We start from the raw sequence: 22,475 nt of genomic DNA, 5'->3' as shown, positions 1-22,475 counted from the left end.
CAGTTTAAAAAAATGCAAAACATCAACTTTACAAACTACAAACCTACAGATATCTGAATGACTATCGAATGAAACATAAAATAAAAATAGAAATTGAAAGTGTCACAAATGTATTTTTCGCTGTGGCAGCACCGATCGGCGTCTATTGGCAGCGTTAACACTAGCGGTTGATACCGCGGTATTTGACGGCGTGGAAACATACAGCGTGATCCAATTTTTCACCAATCCGCGAGCCGCACGACGCCCCTCCATAGCTCGGGCAGTACCCCTAGGATTGCCTTGGGGGGATGTCGTCGATATTTCAGAGAGCGTGTCGCGAACATATTTACGACATTTGCTCGGCTCATTACTTTATTCAATTATATCTTTCTATTTACCCGGCTTCGCTCGGTATTTGTAATATAAACATTTTATTAAATGTATTTGAATAGTTTTATTTTGTTTAAATTTATTTGTATATTAATTTGTTCGCTGACGTCGTGGATTTACGAACCAACAATACAAAGTCTGTTTCTAAATTATATATTAGATTTAAATGTTCATTTATCCACCAATATTTTATCACTGTTTTGTTTATGATTGTGTTTAAATGTTGTTTTTTTTCTTTTTTTTTTTGTAATTTTGTATCTTATTTTTTGCTTTTGCTTTTTGTTCTATATATTATTACTTTATCTATGTATATATGTATGTATGTACGTAGTAACAATAGATAAAGTTTTGTGATCATGCGAAAATCCGAACTTGAGATTTTGACTGATTCGAACTCAGAATCGATCACTGATCACGTTTTCATGATCTAGAAAAAATGTGTGTGGCTGTGTATTTTTTAAACACCGTTAGTCCTATCGAACTGAAACTTAGTATCGGTTACTGAATTTCTTATCGATATGACGTAATTTTTTTTCAAATTTTTAAATTGACCGGAAATGGTACATATTCTTATAGGTGTCCTCTTTTTTTTAAGTTTTTAAATTCATTTATCTCCAAAACCGCTAACCGAATCAGACAATGAAATTTTTTTACATGTGATTGAAATTATTAATTTGATACCGTAATAATTTTACCTGCACCGGAAGTAGTACTCTCACTCTACAGAATTGAGGTTTTTTTTATGTTTTCCTTAGAAAATATTTGGTTTCCAACAAATGAAATAATCCAACATAGCCATCATGTCAGTAAACCTTTTTTGGTTCACCAAGACAACTTTGTGGATCCAAATGATAATGATCGTGATAGTGATCGGCACAAATCACAGATTACTTACAACGTACTTGCAATAATTTTTATTTAGGAATGCGGATTTTACAAAGTTAAAATACATGTATATGAAATTTGGCTGTGTGTTGGTGAAATTTGGCGAAACTTTTCAGTGTCAGTCGCACGCGCACTATGGACGGGGTGAACGAGATCGACCGTGTTCCAGAAGTCGGAACCGATTTACAACGATTCATAGTGTCCTATGAAACTCATCAAAATTTGTGGAACCCCAATAATAGAAATTACCTCAACAAGAAAAAAAAATTGGAATCCCTGGATATTATTTTAGAGACATATAATAAAATAAAGCCAAACGCCACGAGGATGGATGTACTAAGAAAAATTAACACCTTACGCAGCAATTACAGGTCGATTTTTAATTTATATTTATTAAAAATGTTGTTTTATTCATTTATTCGATCTCTTAAAACGAATACTTTGGGCTTGGCGTCAATTTTTGTTTGCATACGTTTGTGTCCATAACCTCATTTTTTTTGATAAACTGAACTTTACTTTAATTTTAAGCTTAATTTGTTTTAACAAACCTATGTTTTTATTAAACTGGTAAGCGGATTTATATATGTAATATTAAATACATATGTGGCAGCTCCCCAGGTACTGGCCGTAAACCAAGGTGTGATAGCGCTTCTTCTGTCATAACAAAATGCAGTGCATAACCTACGCTTACACTGTCATTACATACCATCACCTCATAACCAGTTTATTGTTCAATTATCGTAGTCTACTCATAACTGGTGATCTAAACACGCACCTTTTATTGTTCGCAGCACACCCACACCCACACCCACACCACAGCCTTCTACGAATCTCAACTCCAAGCGAGATGACTAAACTACACCGTCACTTCTCTCGCCCTTCTCCATATATATGGGGGTGGTATATGAGTACAAATATATATATATATATATATATATATATATATATATATATATATATATATATATATATGTATTATAGATATATGATTATTGATTAGGTAATATCGGACCATTTACAGAAGATAGAATATGTAAAATCAAAATTGTTTTATTTAAAAAAACGGACAGATTTATAGAATTCACAAATATCAAAATGTCAATATTGAAGTGTCTACCTAGTTCGTTTTGTGACCCTCATTTATTAAAAAATGTTGCTAATTTATTGAAAAATGTGATTTTCAGGAGAGTTGAAAAAAATAGAGCAATCTAAAAGGTCGGGCTGCGGAGCTGATGAGATATATATATATATACCATCATCCTCGACATTTCACGAACTGAGCTTTTTGGCCAACGTAGAAAAACCCGTGCTGACTATGGTAATCATCTTGATTATATTACTACTTTTAGAAAATAATTTATTTATTAGGTACTATTCGACCACATCAACTTTAGTCTCGGCCCGATGATCAAGAAGTATATAAAGGTAAAAATAGAAACCAAAGTAATATAAAAACTTTATTTATATTACTTATTATATAGTAAACATTTTACATAAGCAAAAAAACAAATTATAATGAAATACAATAATAAAGGAGGTATGTAAAAAATAAATGATGACTAGATGATTATGTTTATGTGTGATGTTGTTTGATGTTTTATAAAATTTTTTGAAGCCAACCCTTCTGTTATTCATATACCCGGATTGTATTTAATATTTTTAGGAATGTGGATAATTGGCGGACGTTTGGTAATGTGTGTTGATGGTTCCAACCCTTCTATTACTTGTATTTTGGGTGAATTGAAGCTAGTATTCTCGGGTATGTGGATAACATGTGGCGATGAGTTTGATAAAGATGTGAGAGATAATGAATTATTAATTTCAGTATAATACAAATTTTTCGTTTGAGCTTCATATATTATATTGTTTATGGCATGTGCTTTATCTAATTTTAGTTTCGGATTTAAGCCTTTTAAACTCTCAATCCAGGACGCACACATTAGATCGAAAGAAGTTTGGGGAGATTCAACAATGGGCCGAGATAGTATAGTGCATGCTTGTGCAAGCAGCTCATTTTTTTTGTTCGGCCTATTCTTTGTTATTTTCGGCACCTTCATCGTCATCATTAAGAGACGAATATATCAAAGACTCTTTTTGTACTACTTCATTTTGGTGTTGTTGAGAATAATCTTCCTGAAAAAAAAAAAAATTAATTTAAAATTTTTCAGATGCCAACAACAGATGCAGAATGAATCGAAATCGCAAATGAATTTGGAAAACTTTACAATTTCCCCAGATGCATTGGAAGTCTAGATGGCAAACACATTGAAATTATTAAACCTAGAATTTCAGGTCCCTCATACTACAATTATAAAGGCTTTTATAGCATTGTCCTCATGGCTTTGGTTAATGCGAGAAAAGAGTTCATCATGATTGATGTAGGAACAAACGGAAAAATCTCAGATGGTGGAGTTTTATTCTATACGAAATTTTGGGAACTCTATGAACAACGCAAATTAAATTTGCCAGAGCCATGTCCATTGCCCAACACCACGACGAATTTTCCATATGTATTAGTAGCTGATGATATTGCATTAGAAGAAGACAAAGACACAATAACTAGCCTTTCCACTTCTTTTAATCGAAATGCTAAGTCAGATGCAAAAACAGTCAGAGACGAGTTTCGACAGTATTTCTTCGATGAGAAAAGAAGAACAGCCTTGTAACCTTGTAGACACCGTGGTAGGTCAACCTATATAATTATCATTATTATTTACTTGTTTTTTTACTATACATATTTCTTTCTTGCTTTTTATTTTTTTACTATCTTTGTTATTCTTTTTTATGTATATTTGTATTATATTGATTTTTTTAAATAAAATAATTTCATTTGTGATCCGTAATTATTATTTACCGTAATAATTTTTCATATTGCTATGCTACATTATATTTATATACATATATTCAAAGACATGGTTATATCTAGTCACCGGACCCAGAAGGTGCCGCGTATTGTTCAAAGGTTGTAAATGCATTGTTAAAGGTTTGCGGAACCTTTTTTACAAAGGATTTACAACAATGTATAGCACTGTGACTATCCTACCTCTAGTTATATCGCACTATCATCGAAAATCACCATAAGCTAGGGTTGCCAAGTGTCATGGACAAAAAAAGAGAACATTTAACAAAAAAATGTTTATTTTACAATTTTCTTTATAATTGTGCGGGAAAAGATTATATCTATAAGGCCGGTCATACAGTGAGTATGTACCGTTTACCATGCACCCTCTTTTTTTGATATTTCGACTTAAGATCTTTCGATTTTCGATCTTTGCGTTTTCGGTAATATCAGATTCCGGCTCGTCACGTAGACCCCCATAAGGCTAAGGTATCACAATAATTTTTAAAACAAATTTACACAAAAGTCCAATTATCTCAAAGGAAATATTATATGACTTATTCCACTTTCATAATAACCGGAATATACATATGTAGTTAGGAACTTAAAAAGTGCGCTTAAAAATTAATTGTTGAATTTAATCATCTTCATTCTCACTCAATTTCATCACCTCTGTTGCTATATATTTATTTATACACTGCTAATTTGATTCAAAAGTTTCTTATTTTCTTTATAAAATTCTAAACTATCCCATGTACGCGTTCGATGAATGCCACGTTTTTTCTATATGTATCTAAAAAAACCACGTCCCACATTCACCGCTGTCTGATTTCGCCCTCATGCCATCTTCATGGTGTTTAATGTTGTTTTCAGTCCATTGTCGAATTACTATCATCGGGCCGAGACTAAAGTTGATGTGGTCGAATAGTACCTAATAAATAAATAATTTTCCAAAAGTAGTAATATAATCAAGATGATTACCATAGTCAGCACGGGTTTTTCTACGTTGGCCAAAAAGCTCAGTTCGTGAAATGTCGAGGATGATGGTATATATATATCTCATCAGCTCCGCAGCCCGACCTTTTAGATTGCTCTATTTTTTTCAACTCTTTCCTGAAAATCACATTTTTCAATAAATTAGAAACATTTTTTAATAAATGAGGGTCACAAAACGAACTAGGTAGGTACTTCAATATTGACATTTTGATATTTGTGAATTCTATAAATCTGTCCGTTTTTTAAAATAAAACAATTTTGATTTTACATATTCTATCTTCTGTAAATGGTCCGATATTACCTAATCAATATATATAAATATATATATATATATATATATATATATATATATATATATATATATATATATATATATATATATATATATATATATATATATATATATATATTTGTACTCATATACCACCCCCATATATGTATATATGTACATATATATGGAGAAGGGCGAGAGAAGTGACGGTGTAGTTTCGTCATGTCATCTCGCTTGGAGTTTCGATTGGTAGAAGGCTGTGGTGTGGGTGTGGGTGTGCTGCGAACAATAAAAGTTGCGTGTTTAGATGACCAGTTATGAGTAGAGTACGATAATTGAACAATAAAGTGGTTATGAGGTGATGGTATGCACTGCATTTTGTTATGACAGAAGAAGCGGTATCACACGTTGGTTTACGGCCAGTACCTGGGGAGCTGCCACATTAGATTGGCCATGTTTAAGCGGTTTATATTACAAATACCGAGCGAAGCCGGGTAAATAGAAAGATAATTGAATAAAGTAATGAGCCGAGCAAATGTCGTAAATATGTTGGCGACACGCTCTCTGAAATATCGACGACATCCCCCCAAGGCAATCCTAGGGGTACTGCCCGAGCTATGGAGGGGCGTCGTGCGGCTCGCGGATTGGTGAAAAATTGGATCACGCTGTATGTTTCCACGCCGTCAAATACCGCGGTATCAACCGCTAGTGTTAACGCTGCCATTGTTTACGCGCGTCAGTTGAGGCGTCAGTCGGCCGGCGATCGGCGTGTTGCTAGGATGGGTTGTTGCGGTGATGAAGAACAGGAGCCCCCACAACCGGGGGGCTCAGCCTCCGAGCGCTGCACCGACGTCCTCTGGCTCATCATCTTCGTCTTCTTCTGGATATTCATGGTTCACTCTCTTCCTGCACAACGTTGTTGATTCACATCTATTTTAGTTCGCTCCACTTCCACTCCATTTCTATCGTATTGTATTCTCCATTACGAACGACCATTGTATGCATCTGTCAAAATGACGTAACCTCTAACTCGCTAATTATGTTGTCATACGTCGAGTAATTGTCTCACCACACCTACATACATAGCATTGCACATTCGAGGCACGTTCGCGCCAATTGCTCAATTGCCCAATATTGCGTTGAATCCTTTCGAATATTTTTCATTGCAATCGTGGAATTTGAATCCGTTCACATGTATTCCTCATTAACATACCTGTACCTATTCGTGTGACTCACTCTTTTTATATTGCACTGCAAGGTCACTTGTTTATATTTGTGCAAAGTGATGTAAAAATCTCGCGTGACTAACTGCCCACTATTAGTGTCGATTCTACCTACTTGAATTTGCATTAAATTTTCTAATACATATGTGTTTCATTTCGTGTAATACATGTAGGCATATTGATTGGAAAATTCCTGCAAAAAATGTCTTTTTTTTTAAGATTTCCTTTAGTAAGTCCTTTGAAGGATTTACCAAATACTGAAATTCACATTATATGGACTCCGTACATACATAGGACATAATTCAAGCATTGATATTTTATTTTATATCAATTAATCATGCACACTCGCCTAACAGATTGCTCCAAAGCGATGAGTATGCTAAACATATTAACCCTTTGAATGCTGACCAACGCTGATCGTTTTGCCAACAAGTCCATGAGCCTGCAAAACGGCGATAGGCTTTGTGTATTGAGCATGTACAAAGTAAACAAGAATACTACCCGCTAAGCCTTTCCAGGTAGCATTGAAAAAAAAATACATTGAACATGGGTCGTGTAATCCGTGTCGAATGTATATGAAGACTGGTTTACACTGGAATTTCTGAATTTATTACCATAGTAGAATTTCTCGATGGAAATCCCTAACTGCTGAGTATTTCAGATTGTGGCTTGAAATTAAGATTGTGAGCATTACATTTTAACAACAATGAAGAAGATGGAACTAGTTTTGGAAAAATATATTCATTTATAGACTTCTTTTGTTTGTTTTATATTGTTGCAAGATATATTAGAGAGTCTAAATACACCTTTACAAAACTCGAAATCCTCGACGGTAGCTATCTAGGGTTTGTTTGTATTAGCTACAATTTTTATACCTGGTTTCTATTGGATTTTTAAATAATTCTAGTTGGAAATGTTGGTGAAATTTTCAGTGTGGTGGACTTTCAACAGAATAGACGTTAGCACTCAAAGGTTTTAGAACTGAAGAAAAAATACATGAATTTCAGAAGGAAAAAAAATGCATTACATTAAAAATTCTTATAATAAATAAAAATATAACGGACAAAAGTTATTAAGGACAAAATATAAAGAACAAACAATTAAAATTGTCGACTATTAACTACTCTAGTTGGTCGCGATCCCCGTAACCGAGGAAGCGGTGCAGCGAATGAAAAGAGATAAGATGTAATGTCAATGGCACCAGTAAATTTAAGAAACGGAGGCCTCGAGGAATGGGGAAATTAATATATGCCACAGTTCTTGCCAGAGGAATGTGAAATAGGGGCGATGGCGGGTCCAGATCAAACTCTTCGGAGCGTGAAGGCCAATCTCCGCCAGAATAGACTGACATGAGATAAAACCTCCAAATATCGAAAAAAAGAACTTGATTAGGGCAACATTCCTCCTGTGTTCAAGAGAAGTGTAGTCGACCATATCCATGATAAATCTAAATAAATATGGGTAAATGCCATATTGCTACTTATAAAGAAGTCGGGGAAAGCGTCTTTGGGTAAGTTTAATAGATTGAGTTTTGGCTGAAGTACTACAGATCATAGAGGCGTACTCCATGATACTTCTCACCATATACAGGGAATCACACAAAGTATACATATATGCCAATTTGTATTAAGAAAAAAGTATTTATAGTAATGACTAGAGGTAGGATAGTCACAGTGCTATCCATTGTTCGGCAAACCTTTAACAATGCATTTACAACCTTTGAACAATACACGGCCCCCTCAGGCTCCGGTGACTAGTAATGACAAATGAGATCGAAACTTTAAAACTGAATGCCATAATGTTATACAAAGTCTAATGCACTTAAAAAAGTGTTTTAAGTTTGCTCGGTATAACGAGTAAGTGAGAAATATGACTTGAGTAGTTGAAAGTAGGGCAAAATAGTACTTGAATGAGTTACACGACAATTGGTTCAAGTCCAAAAAGTTCAACGACAAAATGTACCCGAAAATTAGTGCACTGACAAAATGTACACGCGACAAAATGTTCAAGCGACAAAATGTCCACGGAAATTACGTTCAAGCGACAAAATGTTAAGTCCTAAATATATAAAGTTACTTTTTCCATTAAAATAGGAAAATTTAGGACTTTTGAACATTTTGTCGCTTGAACGTAATTTCCGTGGACATTTTGTCGCGGGTACATTTTGTCAGTGCACTAATTTTCGGTTACATTTTGTCGTTGAACCTTTTGAACTTGAACCAATTGTCGCGTCTCCACTTGAATGGTACCCAAGAAAGCTTAAAGGGATGAGATGGGCTAACTTAGTAAAGAAAATGTCCGAATATTATACAAATACATTTTTCAAAAATATCATATTTGTATTATATCGTCAACTATAAATACAGACAAAAATTAAAATACGAATCATTTTTAAATGCATATATGTGTAGTATCAATTATATTTAAAATAATTTTTAAATTTAACCAGCAGCGTGGACTAGTGGTTGGCATATATGCTTTCGAACACAGTGGTCACGGGTTCGAATCCCACTGGTTGCTACTGGCCAGACCTCGATTTTTTGACTCCAGGTCGATCGTTTCTTATCAGAGTTTGCCAATTTATCTGATTTTCATTGAAACGGTTCCAACAAATCGGTAGCATTTACCCATTCGAGTTTTTAGCATCTCGATTCGTATGAAAATGCTGCAAATTTGTCCATAAATGTCTCGCAAATTTCAAGTTTTTCAAAAAAAATTGTCAAAAATCTATCCAAAAGATGTCTATGTTTGTATATCGATATTTGCAATTGGCCAGAATGGCGCATTGGGGTTTACCTGTTAGGCCTTCCTGGTATACATATATATATATATAAAAATAAAAATAAATATGTATATAAAAATAAAATAAAATATAATAAATGGCAACTTATTACAGACCATAAATGCTATATGCTGGTCAAGTGAGAGATAGTAAATAGACTGAGGCGATAATAAGCAACATTTAAAACTTATCACTAACCCTGAGAGTATCTTTATTTACCTTGTGTAATCTGAAATTGCAAGCAAAGACTTTTCTCAATTATAATTATCATACCATGTATTCCGCACGAGTTTGCCACACTAAAGTTGACCGTTGAATATTCACGCAAGCTGTCATTTACAATCAATACAACGAAAAATTTGATTTCAGATCATCATAGCGGTATTCGCATTCGCCTACGGAAACCCTCTGAGAGTCATCAACGGCTATGACTCATACGGCAACACTTGCGGAGTCAAAAACAATGCCAAACTATCCAAGAGTCCCGAATCGGGCATCAGCACGCTCGACAAGCGCTACCTGCTATTCATGGACATCGAACACTTGAGAACGTCCCTGAAGATATGCGTCGCCAAGTGTCCGAAGAAGACTCTGCGCACCATCGAAGACCTGCAGCTGTACTACAAAGAGACGGGAATCAGCTTTTGCAGCTACGGGTTCGACTTGGAGAAGGCCGACAAGAACGACAAGAGTCTCAGCAGTCTGACGGGCCCCTGTCCCAACCTGCCGATCTACGAAAGCATTCCGATACTGCACCGATGCTTCCCCAAGCCGCGCAAGGAAGTGGTGCAGCAGGTCTTCTCTAAGTTCTACAACCTCTTGAACAGCTGGGAGACCGTCGAGTATACCCTCTCCGATTTGTACTCGTCGTGGAAAGAGTTGCTCATATTTTTATTTGTAGCCCTCGGTAATTTGCGATTTTTATCATACATCTACTTTTATAATATGTTTTTACTATTAATTTTTAATTGTTTGTTTTTATTTTTAGGTGTTTCATTCGTTATGGTTTGCATTCTGCATTTGATGGCCACTTTGGTGTCTTGGATTTTTATGATTGTTGTTTCTATTTCGTGCATTCTCGGCACTGCCCTGCTTTGGTATACGTATTATGAAATCAAACATGGATTACGAGAAATGCCCGACAACATGATCCTCCTTGTAAAATTTTAATTCAAATCTACAATATTATAGTTTTATACACTTCTTATTAATTTATTGCTTATTTATAGGAATCCCTAAGGAATGAGAAGGCTTTCTTGTGGTACTCAATTATTGCTACGATCCTTACGGTGAATATTATATATTATGATAGTCGCAGTAATTGGCCAGTCCATGCTTGTATGTCCACATCAATGACACACTTAACTTCTAACTTGAAAATTCCAATTATGAACTATTATTGTGTACCATATAATCGAAATAATTGGCTGGCTTAGTACATAATTGGTTTTAATTAACGTTAATGAAAACCTCTGGTGCTTTCGTTCGCTAATCCATAGCAGAATATAACATTGTTTTAACTTTGAAACTGAAAGTGGCCGACTACTATTGCCGAGTGGCTAATTACTACTTTAGTATGAAGTATTTTTGGTACTTGTTCATTAGTTAGGCTCACGCTTCGCGCTCAAAATCCAATCATTACACTTGCGATATCACGTATTGACTATATGAGCCGTTATATTTGTAAGTGGCGTAAGTCCACTTTTCTTTATTTCGAGAAATATTTCGCAAAACATTAAATATAATATTTTGCGTTTTGAAATATTAAAAAATACTGGTAGCTTGTAATAAATTTATTCTTCTTTTCCAAGATTCTGGACATTTCGAATTAAAAGTAGTGATAACAATTTGTGAATGAAGTAAAACTGAAATAGTGTTTTTGAAACTGAAAATTGGACTTCTGTATTCAAATAAGCATTCTGACGTTTATACATATGTAAGTCTCGATACCTTCGTACGTTTTTTTTTACTTAGTAGAAATAGCTCACCCAAGGGCAAAGACACAATTCGACTCGCTCCACATAAACAACATCGAGCCTATTGGAATTCATGAGAGCTATGTATCAAGCAACTTTGAGCTTGTAGGAACCCTCAAGAGCATGATTTCACCAGCTAAGCACACCAGTAAGCCTCTGGAGTTCATCCAGCCTACTCCTCCGAAGTCGAGCAACTATCTCTTACGCCATACACATAATAATACTTATATAACGTATCGAGACGCATGAATATATTAATATAATAAATTAATAATATTAATATAAATGTCAGGAACCGGCGCGAATACTGATTTTAACATTTGAGACATCTGTTGACGTGATGTCTCGGCGAAGCATAATAATTGGCTTTTGAGCGCGAAGCGTGAGTCCAACTAGTAAACAAGTACCATTTTTTTTTATTAATTGTTAAATTTTGTATTATAGGTTATCATTTTACTGTTGGTATTTGTGATGAGGAAAAAAGTTGCGTTTTTAGCAGCGCTGTTCAAAGAGACTGCCAAGTGTTTGGGCTCCATTCCTGGACTTTTCATTCAACCGATTATTACCTTTGCGTTCCTTCTAGTGTTCTTCCTATTTTGGCTCACCGTCATCGTAAGATCAATCTTTCACGATGTAAATAAATCAAATTTGATATATTCCACACATATATTTGTTTAATTTGTAATTTAGGTATGCTTAGCTACTGCCAATTACCCGGGTGCTAAAAAGCAAATGGGGGATATAATGACGACAAGCACTCCATTCCCGCCTGGCTTCAAAACAAACCTTGATCCGACCACCAAAAACACTTCCATCAGCTTGTCTCAAAGTGAGTTTCTTTCACTTTCAACCGTATTCAAATATTTAACATATTTTATGCGTATATATTTCATTTGCAGCTTACCAGAACTACATTGAGTATGTGGACGACTCTTGGGTCAAAGGTATGTGGTGGTTTTACATCATCGGATTGATTTGGACCAGTGAATTCATTTTAGCGTGTCAACAGATGACTATCGCCGGTGCTGTTTCACATTGGTACTTCAGGTATTGAATTGACTTCAACGGTAAATGTATTGATTTTATTTATTTTGTATTTAATATAATTTTATTTATATATGTATATTTAGAGGCTCACACGCGGACAGCTCACCTGTGATTTACTCGGCTAAAAACTTGATGAAGTATCACATCGGATCTGTAGCTAAAGGCTCCTTCCTTATAACGCTGTTTAAGATTCCGAGATTAATTTTGACATATTTGCATACCAAGTAAGGTTTTGATTTAATTAAATTGTTTATTTTGATTGTTTTTTAATCAAAACTTTGTTGTCAGGTTAAAGTTCCACTCGGATCAAGGATCGGAGTGTGCTAAGTGCGGGCTCAAATGTGGCATATGCTGCTTTTACTGTTTGGAAAAGTTCATTTCTTATCTCAACCACAATGCCTATACCATAATCACCATCGAAGGTGTACATTTCTGTAAGGCCGCTGCTAAAGTAAGTGTTTTTACTAAATCTATGTATGTAGTAACAAATAGATGAAGTTTTGTGATCATGCGAAAATTCGAACTCGAGATTTTGACTGATTCGAACTCAGAATCGATCACTGATTTGATCACGTTTTCATGATCTAGAAAAAATGTGTTTGTGTATTTTGGGGATTTTTGAAACACCATTAGTCCTTTCGAACGGAAACTTAGTATCGGTTACTAAAATTCTTATCGATATGGCGTAAATTTTTAAGTTGACCGGAAATGGTACCTCCCCTTATAGGTGTCATCTTTTTTTAAGTTTTTGAATTCAATTATCTCCCAAACCGCTAACCGAATCAGACTGAATTTTTTTTACATGTAATAGAAATTATAAATTTTATACCTTAATATTTTTTGAATATTTTTACCTGAACCGGAAGTAGTACTTTTACTCTAGATAATCAAGGTTTTTTATGTTTTTCTCAGAAACCTTTTGGTTTATTGAAATGAAATTTAATATTTAGAAGTTTAAGCTTAATACCAAGTTATGTATATAATTTGGTAAGCATCTGTCAACCGGAAGTGGCAGTTTACTCTTGTTCGATTTTTCTTCTACCATTTTTTTCGACCCCTTAAACATGTGTGTTCTTCACGAAAAAATTCAAGTATAATTCTTGTATCAATGTGATGAAACACTAAATTTAATGAACCGGAAGTGGGATCTTTTCCTCTTAGAAAAGTAAAAAATGTTGTGACCACGATTCTTTCCACACCCCTGAGCGTATAAAGCTGAAAATTTATATTTATATTCTTTATGCACTAACTTAGAACTGAATAAGGTTTTGGTCAGAATTCGTAAACCGGAAGTAGTATTTTTTTTTAAAACTATATTTAATTATTTTATTTTGACCTTTTAAGTTATTTTTATTTTCTTGTTATTTAATGTGTATAATAATTATAGTAATTTTAAGTAATAAAAAAATTTTGAACAAAATCCGACAACGGGAAGTAGAACTTTTGTCTTGTGTAAGTTTCCCTACATTTGAGCTTAATTTATATTGAAAATGCTCACATATCCGGTATGTGTGAATATATGTTTAATTATTGAATTTTATTTTGTGACCTTATTTAGCGTGGTCGACGGATATAAACTAAACATGGAAATATTTATTTAAGGCATTCAGCGCGCTGATGAGCAACGCCCTCCATATGATTATGATCAACAGCGTCGGTGACTTCATACTATTCCTCGGTAAGTGTACGGTGACGGCCGTCACCGGAAGTCTCGGATTGATCATGCTGAAGCGTAATCCGGAACTGCACTTCTACGCCGCGCCCACGCTCGTCATCTGCGTCTTCTCTTTCTTCATCGCCCACTGCATCCTGTCTCTTTACGAGGTCAATCAAGCTTACATGTAACACGCTTTCGGTGACTTGACTGGTGTTGTATTGTTTGTTTTCGGTTTTAGATGGTCGTCGATACGTTGTTTATATGCGTGTGTGAGGATAAGAATATAAATGGAGCTGATGGTCGTTGGAATCAGACCGCTTTGGCCAGCTTCGCCGACGAGCCTCCTCCGCGCAAATCCAAGAGCGCTCAAAGCGAGGCTCTGCCAGCTACCGAACTCGACGCTCTGAAGACTGACGGTGCAGATGCGAAATAAATTTTTTCTTATGATTTTTTTTTTATAATATTTTTATGTATTGCAGTTCTTAATCTTACTCGGGCTCACTGATCAATTATATTGTAATGACTCATATTTTATGACTGCATATACTTATTGATTTATGTGTGTAATTCTAAAGTTTAAAGACACGCTGTTGTGATTGATAATACTCGTTTTTTTTTCACCAAAATATTTATTTTCATTTCACTTTGAATTCCAAAATGTCGGTAGTATATAGTTTGAATATAATGGGATTGTATGTCGCGAAAATGTTCTGGGTAGTGGTAAGTGGATGGTTTTGGTATTAAAAGTTGATTGTTTTAGGTGTGGTTATATATTTTTTAATAATGTGTAACCCTTACTGGTCATTTTTTTTTGCAATACGTTCATTCCAGTCCATATATACATAAGTTTAATATTTTTTTTTACTTTAAATACCTACTAAGTATCAATAGATGAAGTTATACGATCTTGGAAAAATTCTACCTTAAGATTTTGACTGATTTGTACTCAACATCGATCACTGATCACGTTTTCGTAGTTTTTTTTTTACTTTATCTATGTACGTAGTAACAATAGATGGAGTTTTGTATTTATATGAAAATTCCAACTCGAGATTTTGACTGATTCGAACTGGGAATTGATCACTGATCACTTTTTCATTATCTAGTTTTTTTTTAGAATTGTTTATTTTCTCTCTTTTTGTGAAACTCAAATTTATAGTAAATAAGAATTATAAACAATTGCTTCCATATATTTTTTTAATTATTTCAAGATCCGAGTATTTCTGTTTTCAAGAGAAAATAGGGGAGCTAATGATTTGTCCCCTTCTATGTGTATTCATTTTAACTTTTAAAATTAAATTGATTAAAATTAGTAATATATTAATTTTTTACAGGATTTTTTTTACTAAAAATTTCCATTTAAAAATACATTTAATTTTTTTTCCAGTGTTAATGATATAAAAAAATTTATATTAATTATTTAATCCTTTGCATATATTTTTTTTAAAAGATGGTAATTCAAAATAAGAATAAATGTTTTCAATTAGATGTGTCATAGGACTGTAATGGAAAACCCATAAATGTGTCTCAGCACCAGTAAGGGTTAAATTTGTCTATTTTTTGTAATTGTTAATGACTAAGTGAATCATATTATTATACATATTTTATATCAATGGCGTTTTGTGTAACTGACTTGAAACTACATGCATATATGTATAGCTTTTACACGCATTTATTTATACCAAAATCATAGTATATTTTTTATATTTAAATTTATACTATCATTTATGAAGTATTTTTATAAAACTATAGATGTTATATTATAATCTCTAAAATAATTTAAATCATTGTTAATTTGACTTTCAATATATAATATAACTATTTAAAACAAATACATATACAAATATATATAGATTTTTATAGTCTTCCTGAACAAAAGATACCCAAGATAATAAACTTGAACTATGCACTGCTGAAAAGTTCCACATTCTCATAAAGTAACACCACTCGGGAAAGTATTACATGTTACAATTATTATTTAAGTATTTGTAGTAACATAGCTTTAAGATTTTGAATGTGCTTGTCGGTGTGATGTTTTATGGTTAAGCATTTCCTTCAAATTTACGCATTCGTCCGTAATATTTGCTCATTAAAACCATCGTCCATTTTCATTTATACTAATTTCTTTGCTAAAGATAATAAATGTAATTTATATGTGTGTTTATTATAAATAATTCGTAAGTCTTCGAAAAATATGAAAATTTCAAATCGCTTCGAAATAATAAGCATATATATGTGTATGAATATTAAAATAATGAAACTATTCTTATACAACTTTACAGAGATTGTTATTTATGTATGTCATTTTTTTTTAAATCAATAGTTTATGTATTCGGATAATTTATCAATAATGTTATTTATGTTTCAATTGTTGAAGCTGGGATTTATGAGCTATGCTCTTAAAAACTGGACGTTTCTCTTTAAATCCTGGTCTAAACCGTTGTCTACTTTTATTTGGTTGTTCAAATTCAGTTCTTTCATACTGAAATATGTTGTTTGTGTTAGCGGTAGCTTTAAATGTTGTACCTGTAAATGTCTGAATCGTGTTTTTTATCATTACATTATACATAATGTTGTCTTGCAATTATTTCATTGCTTTTGAGATATTCATAGTATTTTAATATAAGCTTTATTTATGTACTTATATATATTTTTTTGATACATATAATCTTATAATTTGAGTTTTCCATTAATTATATTTCAAATTTGTTTAATGTGTTCATTTGTTTATTTAAGTTTAAACCAAATTAAAAGTTTAATATGCAGATCTTTTCAAATATGCAATTTATACAATGCTTATACATACATAGATATTGAACGGTTTATGTTCTTTTTTTATCGTTTGTATTTATCTGATCAGTAACTTTGTTTTGATTTTGTCAGTAAGTTACATATATAATTTGTTAATCGACTATCTGACTAAAAACATCAGTTTATTGAGCATTTATTTTGTAGGTTTTTGGTCACAAGTGTGTTAAAAGTTGCCATGTCACGTTTTATTTTAATATATTTTTTTAATTCAATATGTGCTTTCATGTTTGAAAAGAGCTGTACTATTTTACACGCACTGCCTTGCTTAACAAGATTATTACATATATTATATATATTTATATATAGACAGTAACGAGCAGAGAAATTGCATCACATTCAATTCTTCGATGTTTTCGATTTTTTTTAATTTCATGAAGCTATACACAAGTTTTTCTGGTTTTATTATTTGATTTCAACTATTTAACATGTTTTACGATTAAAAAAGATTATTTATGTTTTTAAATTAAGGCGAGATACGAATTTTAAAAAAACATGCACAATAGGGCATTTTTCTTATATGTATTTCAAATGCTTCTAGCTAAAATAATATTACAGTATATATTTTTCTATGAATTAAAATACATAGGCAATGGATATGACAATAATAAATAATAATATAATAATTACTAGACAATCGTCTAGCTTTTATGACGGGATCAATACCTGCCTGCACAGACAATACGACTTTTTTTATTATGTCGTCCGAAATTTCTTCAAACCATACATTTTCAATAGTTTTTTAACTCATAATTTGCCCCAGGGTGTTGTTTTTATTCCCTTTGCTTTATAATAGCCCATAAATATTCGATAGGTTGTAAGTCGGGACTATTGTCTGGTCATTTTATATATGTCGTTAAACTGGTCATTAAAATAATCTTTTTTAATCGTAAAACATGTTAAATAGTTGAAATCAAATAATAAAATCAAAAAAACTCGTGTATAGCTTCATGTAATTAAAAAAAATCGAAAACAACGAATAATTGAAAGTGATGCGATTTCTCTGCACGTTACTGTATACATTTTTGTACGTGTAATGTTTAATATACTTATGATAATAAAGTTTTCACTGTAATGTTTTATTGTATAGATTTCGCAACTCGTTTAAAAATATCCAATGCTTAATGATTCGTTATTAAAAATGCAAACATTTCTTTAATAATATTTTTTTCGCTCTTGTGAGATTGTGTAGTATAAGAGATTGCGAAATTGAAGTGATCGACCCCGGTTTATTGATGTCGGTTTCTTACGATCATTATATTATACATGCGTATTGTATTGATGACTGGCGATTAATGCAACCTATTTTTACATATCGAATTGATTGCAATAACCTTTTCATACTATTAATATATGAATTGTGAAGAAGAGGCTTTCAAACTTTTCAGGTTTATTGTACTTTTCACCTTGAAATCAATTCCAGTAGCTCCGTCATATAAGAAATGTTTCTCAATATATGTGGAAAGATAGAAAAAATACACATATTCCGATTTATTAAGATTTCAGTTTAATCAAAGTTTGAATTTAGTAATGAGGCAAAGCTCAAGATTTTCTAAATATTGTAACGTAGAGATTAGTTTTATATTTAGAAAATTATTATTGTAACAACCTTACAACCCTCCTGTGTCTTTCTCTCCGATTCTGGAAGCCCCCTCTTCACGTCCACGCAACAATATCAATAGGTTATCTTAATTCATCTACAATTAAATTATTCCTTATTTCACAGTGGAAAGAGTAAGTCATTAGAGCCCCAGACAACAGATCAGTTACATGGTCAGGCATAAAACTGACTCGAATACCATTTTAAAATCATATTTATAGTCATTGCATACCTGATAGCATTTCATTAGATGATAAAATAGTAGAAGTAGTAAATAATTATTTATATTTAGGTCAAATAATTGACATGTCCGGTAGTAAAGAAGAAGAAATAGAAAGACGTATGAAATTAGGATGGGGTGCATTTGCACGAATGAACGCGGTTTTTAAATCAAAAATGCCACTTTGTCTGAAGAAAAAGATCTTCAATGTGTTTTGCCAGTGATGACGTATGGATGTGAAACTTGGACATTGAACGCCAAGTTGCTACATAAAGTCCAATGCACCCAAATAAGTATGGAACTTGGTATACTTAGCATAACGAGGAAAGACAGGAAACGGAATACGTGGGTGAGAAGTACGACAAGGGTTGTACCTATGTATATAGAGTGAAGAGATTGAAATGGCAATGGGCGGGCCACGTGGCTAGAAGAATGGACGAAAGTTGGACAAAAGAAATGCTAGAGTGGTACCCGAGAGAAAGTAAAAGGGTAAAAGGAAGACTGCAGGGTAGATGGGTAGACGAAATGAGGAAAATGTGTGGAGTGAGATGGATGAGAGTTCCGCAAAACAGAGAGAGGCCTTTATCCAGTAATAGATGTTGAATGGCTTTAGATAATGATGATGATTAGAATAAAAAAGACAGACTGCATTTGACAATTAGAATAGTTTTGATTTTACATATGTACTTAAAATATTGCCTCATTTTTTTAAACAATATTTTGAGTTATGGGGGTGAAAGGAATTAAATAACGGTATTGTTGTAAATGTGACGGGCGGAACGGAAGTCAAGTGGTAGCCACTAACATGGTCGAATTGGTCTTAAATCGCAGGACAGCGACCCAAGTCTTTGAAAGACTTACTTGTCACTAGTTTGTCGCTACGATAAATTGCCCAACTGATCGCTTCATTCAAACGAATTTGTTTCTAGATGAAGCGTGGTAAAATCGACCTCTACCATTGAGAGAATAGGAGAGATTATCGCTTCGATATACGCAGAGAATTTTGTTAATTATTCAGTTAGAATATATGTTACTGTGCATATTTTGTGCAATCAGTCATTGTCTTTGTAATTGGGATTTTGATACAGTTTGTGATAGCAATTACTTTGATAGTAGAGCTAACGAGCAAGGCCTACTTGTACTTTGACAGAGATTATAAATCATCCTCGAAATCATAAAAAATTAGTTCAGGTCTTCTAAATGTCTTTAAATGAAATCATGAACACAACGAGAGTGAATTAAACGATAAAAAGGTGAACGTCCTAAATAAACTGGATCGAACGTTTTTTCAACCACAGCAAAAAAGCCCCCTCCTTATTGTCGCAACGTATCGATAGAAAATAAAAGTGGTACAAGTTTTTTTATTTTATATATTCGAAGAACCGAAAGTGAAATGGATCGTGAAAGTTTCTATCGTCGCGCTTTAAATATAATACATATAATTTCAGGTTTTTGTTTTAGCCAAATTTGAACGCTTTCTTCGCCAGGTGACTTTTTTTTAATCTATCGCATATTTCAACGCTTTTTCTGCAATGATTAAGGGAATAAATTATTTGGTGGGTTAAAAATAACTAAAATGATCAGTTAAGTATAATTAAAACGATCAGTTAAAAATTAAGATTAATGATCAGCAATTAATTAAATAAGTGATCAGATAAATAATATAAATGATAAGTAAAACCAAATAAATTATAATTTTTGAGAGTTGGATAATAGCGCGTCACCCATATTAGATCTTAGCAGCCAACACTTATTTATTTAAGGGTCAGGTTAGGTTAGGTTAGGTTAAGTAAAGATTGGTCCTATTCATTTAAGATTAGGTTGTTGGGGTCGGTATTTATTGAAAAAAAAAACATCTTAGCAGCCAGCACTTATTTATTTAAGGGTCAGGTTAGGTTAGGTTAAGTAAAAGTTGGCCCTATCCATTTAAGATTAGGCTGTTAGGGTCGGTATTTATTTAAGAAAAACATATCTTAGCAGCCAACACTTATTTATTTAAGGGTACGCATATCCGAGAAAAAGTCGGTCCAAGGGAAAAAACAAAAATTAGTGTAAGCCAGTAGCGTCAGCAAGTGAAAGAAAGCCAGTCGAAAAACGAATTCGAAGTCCAGGAGAAAAGCGAGAAATCAAAACACCAGTGAATGTCAGAGATCGTTTCATTTAATAATTGATCATTTATTTTAAAATCTTATCATTTCGTTTTATATACTGATCATTTTGGTTTAATTGCTGCTCATATTATTTAAATACAGTGTACTCTCGATTATCCGGGTGCGGATTATCCGTGCTTGAAAAATATTAATTAATGTTTTAAAATTATTATTTTTTGTTCTTATATGATAATGAGACGCACCGATTGATTGCGACCGTAAACATGCGTGTTATTTGAAACAAATTACGTCACACAGAAATGTTTTTCGTTCCCTTTTTAAATGTATTTTACTATTGCGTCAATTCTTTCAGTCGCTTTTGATCATCGAAGAAGTAACAAGTGCGTGTATTCAGAGCAGATTTTTTCGAACATACGTATGTTTAATTATTATCAATTACTTTGTGTGTGAAATTATTTTCTTTGCTATTAACTTGAAATATTTCAGATTTACACACCTGTTCGAAATATAGTTAAACAAAAAAATAAGTTAGAGGCGTTTGCGAGAGATTGTGATAGTTCTGCAGGTGCCTCGAAACGATTAAGTATAAAAATGTCAAGATACGAAGATTTGGATTGCAACTATACTTATATACATAGTTAAATAAAAATTGTCTATTAGGAATAGTAGACAACTTCAATGCTTCGTCTGGCTCGTTTACTAGTTTTTTTATTTATTTTGGCAACAGTAGTACTAACTATAGGTACTAACGGCCACATATCTGCTTAACTATAAGCGTTTTTCTTAATAAAATTAAAATTATGAAAGAAGAATTTGTGTTATTAATATGATATTATACTCGAAACCAAGTCAAAATTTGATGATTCGGATTATCCGTGTTTTTAAATTACCCGTGCCCTACCTCCCCAGCATTAGCCCGAATAATCGAGAGTGTACTGTACTTATCATTCTATTTAATAACTGATGAATACAAACTGATCATTTATTATATTAACAGATAAATCCATGATTTTTACCTACCAAATGTTATTTTTACTGATTAAAATGCGATTTTTTTACAGATCGGTTAAATAGAGGCCAATGATTGCTATTGCTATAGCTAGTTGACCCGTTTTCGTACATACATAGCCAAAGGTAAATAAGGAATGATTCGATCAGTTCAAAGATAGCACTTGTCTGTTGAAAGAGAGTAATGGTTTAACGGTGTCTGAGAATAATAATAAAAACGTTGCAGAACCTCAATTGAACGCAAGACGATTACTCGTGTACAATTTGAAACATAATATTAAATATATGTACATATGTAGGTGGAAAACGGTACTCTTGCAAATAAACAGCAAGGACTGCTCACAGCAAGTGATTTTTAGATTTGTGATCGGCGTTTCTCAGTCGATACAATAGATTCGCTCGATTTAAAATGTATATCGTTATCGTTAATGCAAGGGAAAATAAACGAAAGTAGGACTGGTTTAGTGTAAGGACAACCTCATTCAAGAAGATGCAAGTCATGTCAGTTGATTTCTGACCGTAATATCGCTTATTCTATTCACAGCTAAAGCAGGCCTGCTCCTGAAATTATCACACACCAATTGAGCGCTGAATGTCTATTTTCTGAACTTCATTACTTTACCTATGTATGTATGTACATATGTACGTAGTAACAATAGATGAAGTTTGGTGATCATGCGAAA

At 33.1% G+C, this 22,475-nt stretch overlaps 1 protein-coding gene and 2 long non-coding RNA genes across 4 annotated transcripts in view; 2 read left to right on the top strand and 1 right to left on the bottom strand.

Moving 5' to 3' along the window:
• The window catches only part of LOC143910559 (uncharacterized), a 433,100-nt gene extending 429,011 nt beyond the window's left edge, over positions 1–4,089 (top strand). The window contains exons 2-5 of the long non-coding RNA XR_013260493.1: positions 2,439–2,572; positions 2,918–3,051; positions 3,150–3,350; positions 3,423–4,089. This is a non-coding gene — a long non-coding RNA (uncharacterized LOC143910559). The remainder of the gene's footprint in view (positions 1–2,438; positions 2,573–2,917; positions 3,052–3,149; positions 3,351–3,422) is intronic.
• Positions 2,700–5,745, bottom strand: LOC143910560 (uncharacterized). Its single transcript, XR_013260494.1, has 3 exons — positions 5,506–5,745; positions 5,075–5,206; positions 2,700–3,387 (listed from the first exon to the last, which is right to left on the bottom strand). It is a non-coding gene; the product is annotated as an uncharacterized LOC143910560 (long non-coding RNA).
• A 368-nt stretch (positions 5,746–6,113) lies between these two features.
• On the top strand, positions 6,114–17,926 carry LOC143910553 (choline transporter-like 1). 2 transcript variants are annotated; one of them, XM_077429070.1, is made up of 12 exons: positions 6,114–6,253; positions 9,735–10,272; positions 10,354–10,523; positions 10,595–10,654; positions 11,786–11,953; positions 12,032–12,170; positions 12,241–12,388; positions 12,472–12,612; positions 12,677–12,839; positions 13,991–14,212; positions 14,284–14,523; positions 17,800–17,926. In XM_077429070.1, exons 1-11 carry the CDS (start codon positions 6,140–6,142, stop codon positions 14,476–14,478), a joined length of 2,058 nt encoding a protein of 685 aa, XP_077285196.1. In that variant the 5' UTR covers positions 6,114–6,139; the 3' UTR covers positions 14,479–14,523; positions 17,800–17,926. The 2 variants fall into 2 exon arrangements, with proteins under 2 accessions (XP_077285196.1, XP_077285195.1); XM_077429069.1 differs by lacking the exon at positions 17,800–17,926 and having other exon boundaries at positions 14,284–14,646.
• The last annotated feature ends 4,549 nt before the right edge of the window (positions 17,927–22,475 follow it).

This window comes from Arctopsyche grandis, chromosome 4 (assembly GCF_051622035.1).
Source record: "Arctopsyche grandis isolate Sample6627 chromosome 4, ASM5162203v2, whole genome shotgun sequence".
NCBI classification, from domain to species: Eukaryota; Metazoa; Arthropoda; class Insecta; order Trichoptera; family Hydropsychidae; genus Arctopsyche; species Arctopsyche grandis.
The sequence above is the reverse complement of the archived record's forward strand: the minus strand, read 5'-3'. Positions and strand labels throughout refer to the sequence as shown.

Bases quoted from the DNA above. Each gene is read 5' to 3' on its own strand.
- LOC143910553 (XM_077429070.1), top strand. From the start codon at position 6,140: ATGGGTTGTTGCGGTGATGAAGAACAGGAGCCCCCACAACCGGGGGGC. The intron at 12,389-12,471 runs GTATTGAATTGA...ATGTATATTTAG, and splicing joins GTTTCACATTGGTACTTCAG to AGGCTCACACGCGGACAGCT. The intron at 14,213-14,283 runs GTCAATCAAGCT...TTTCGGTTTTAG, and splicing joins GCATCCTGTCTCTTTACGAG to ATGGTCGTCGATACGTTGTT.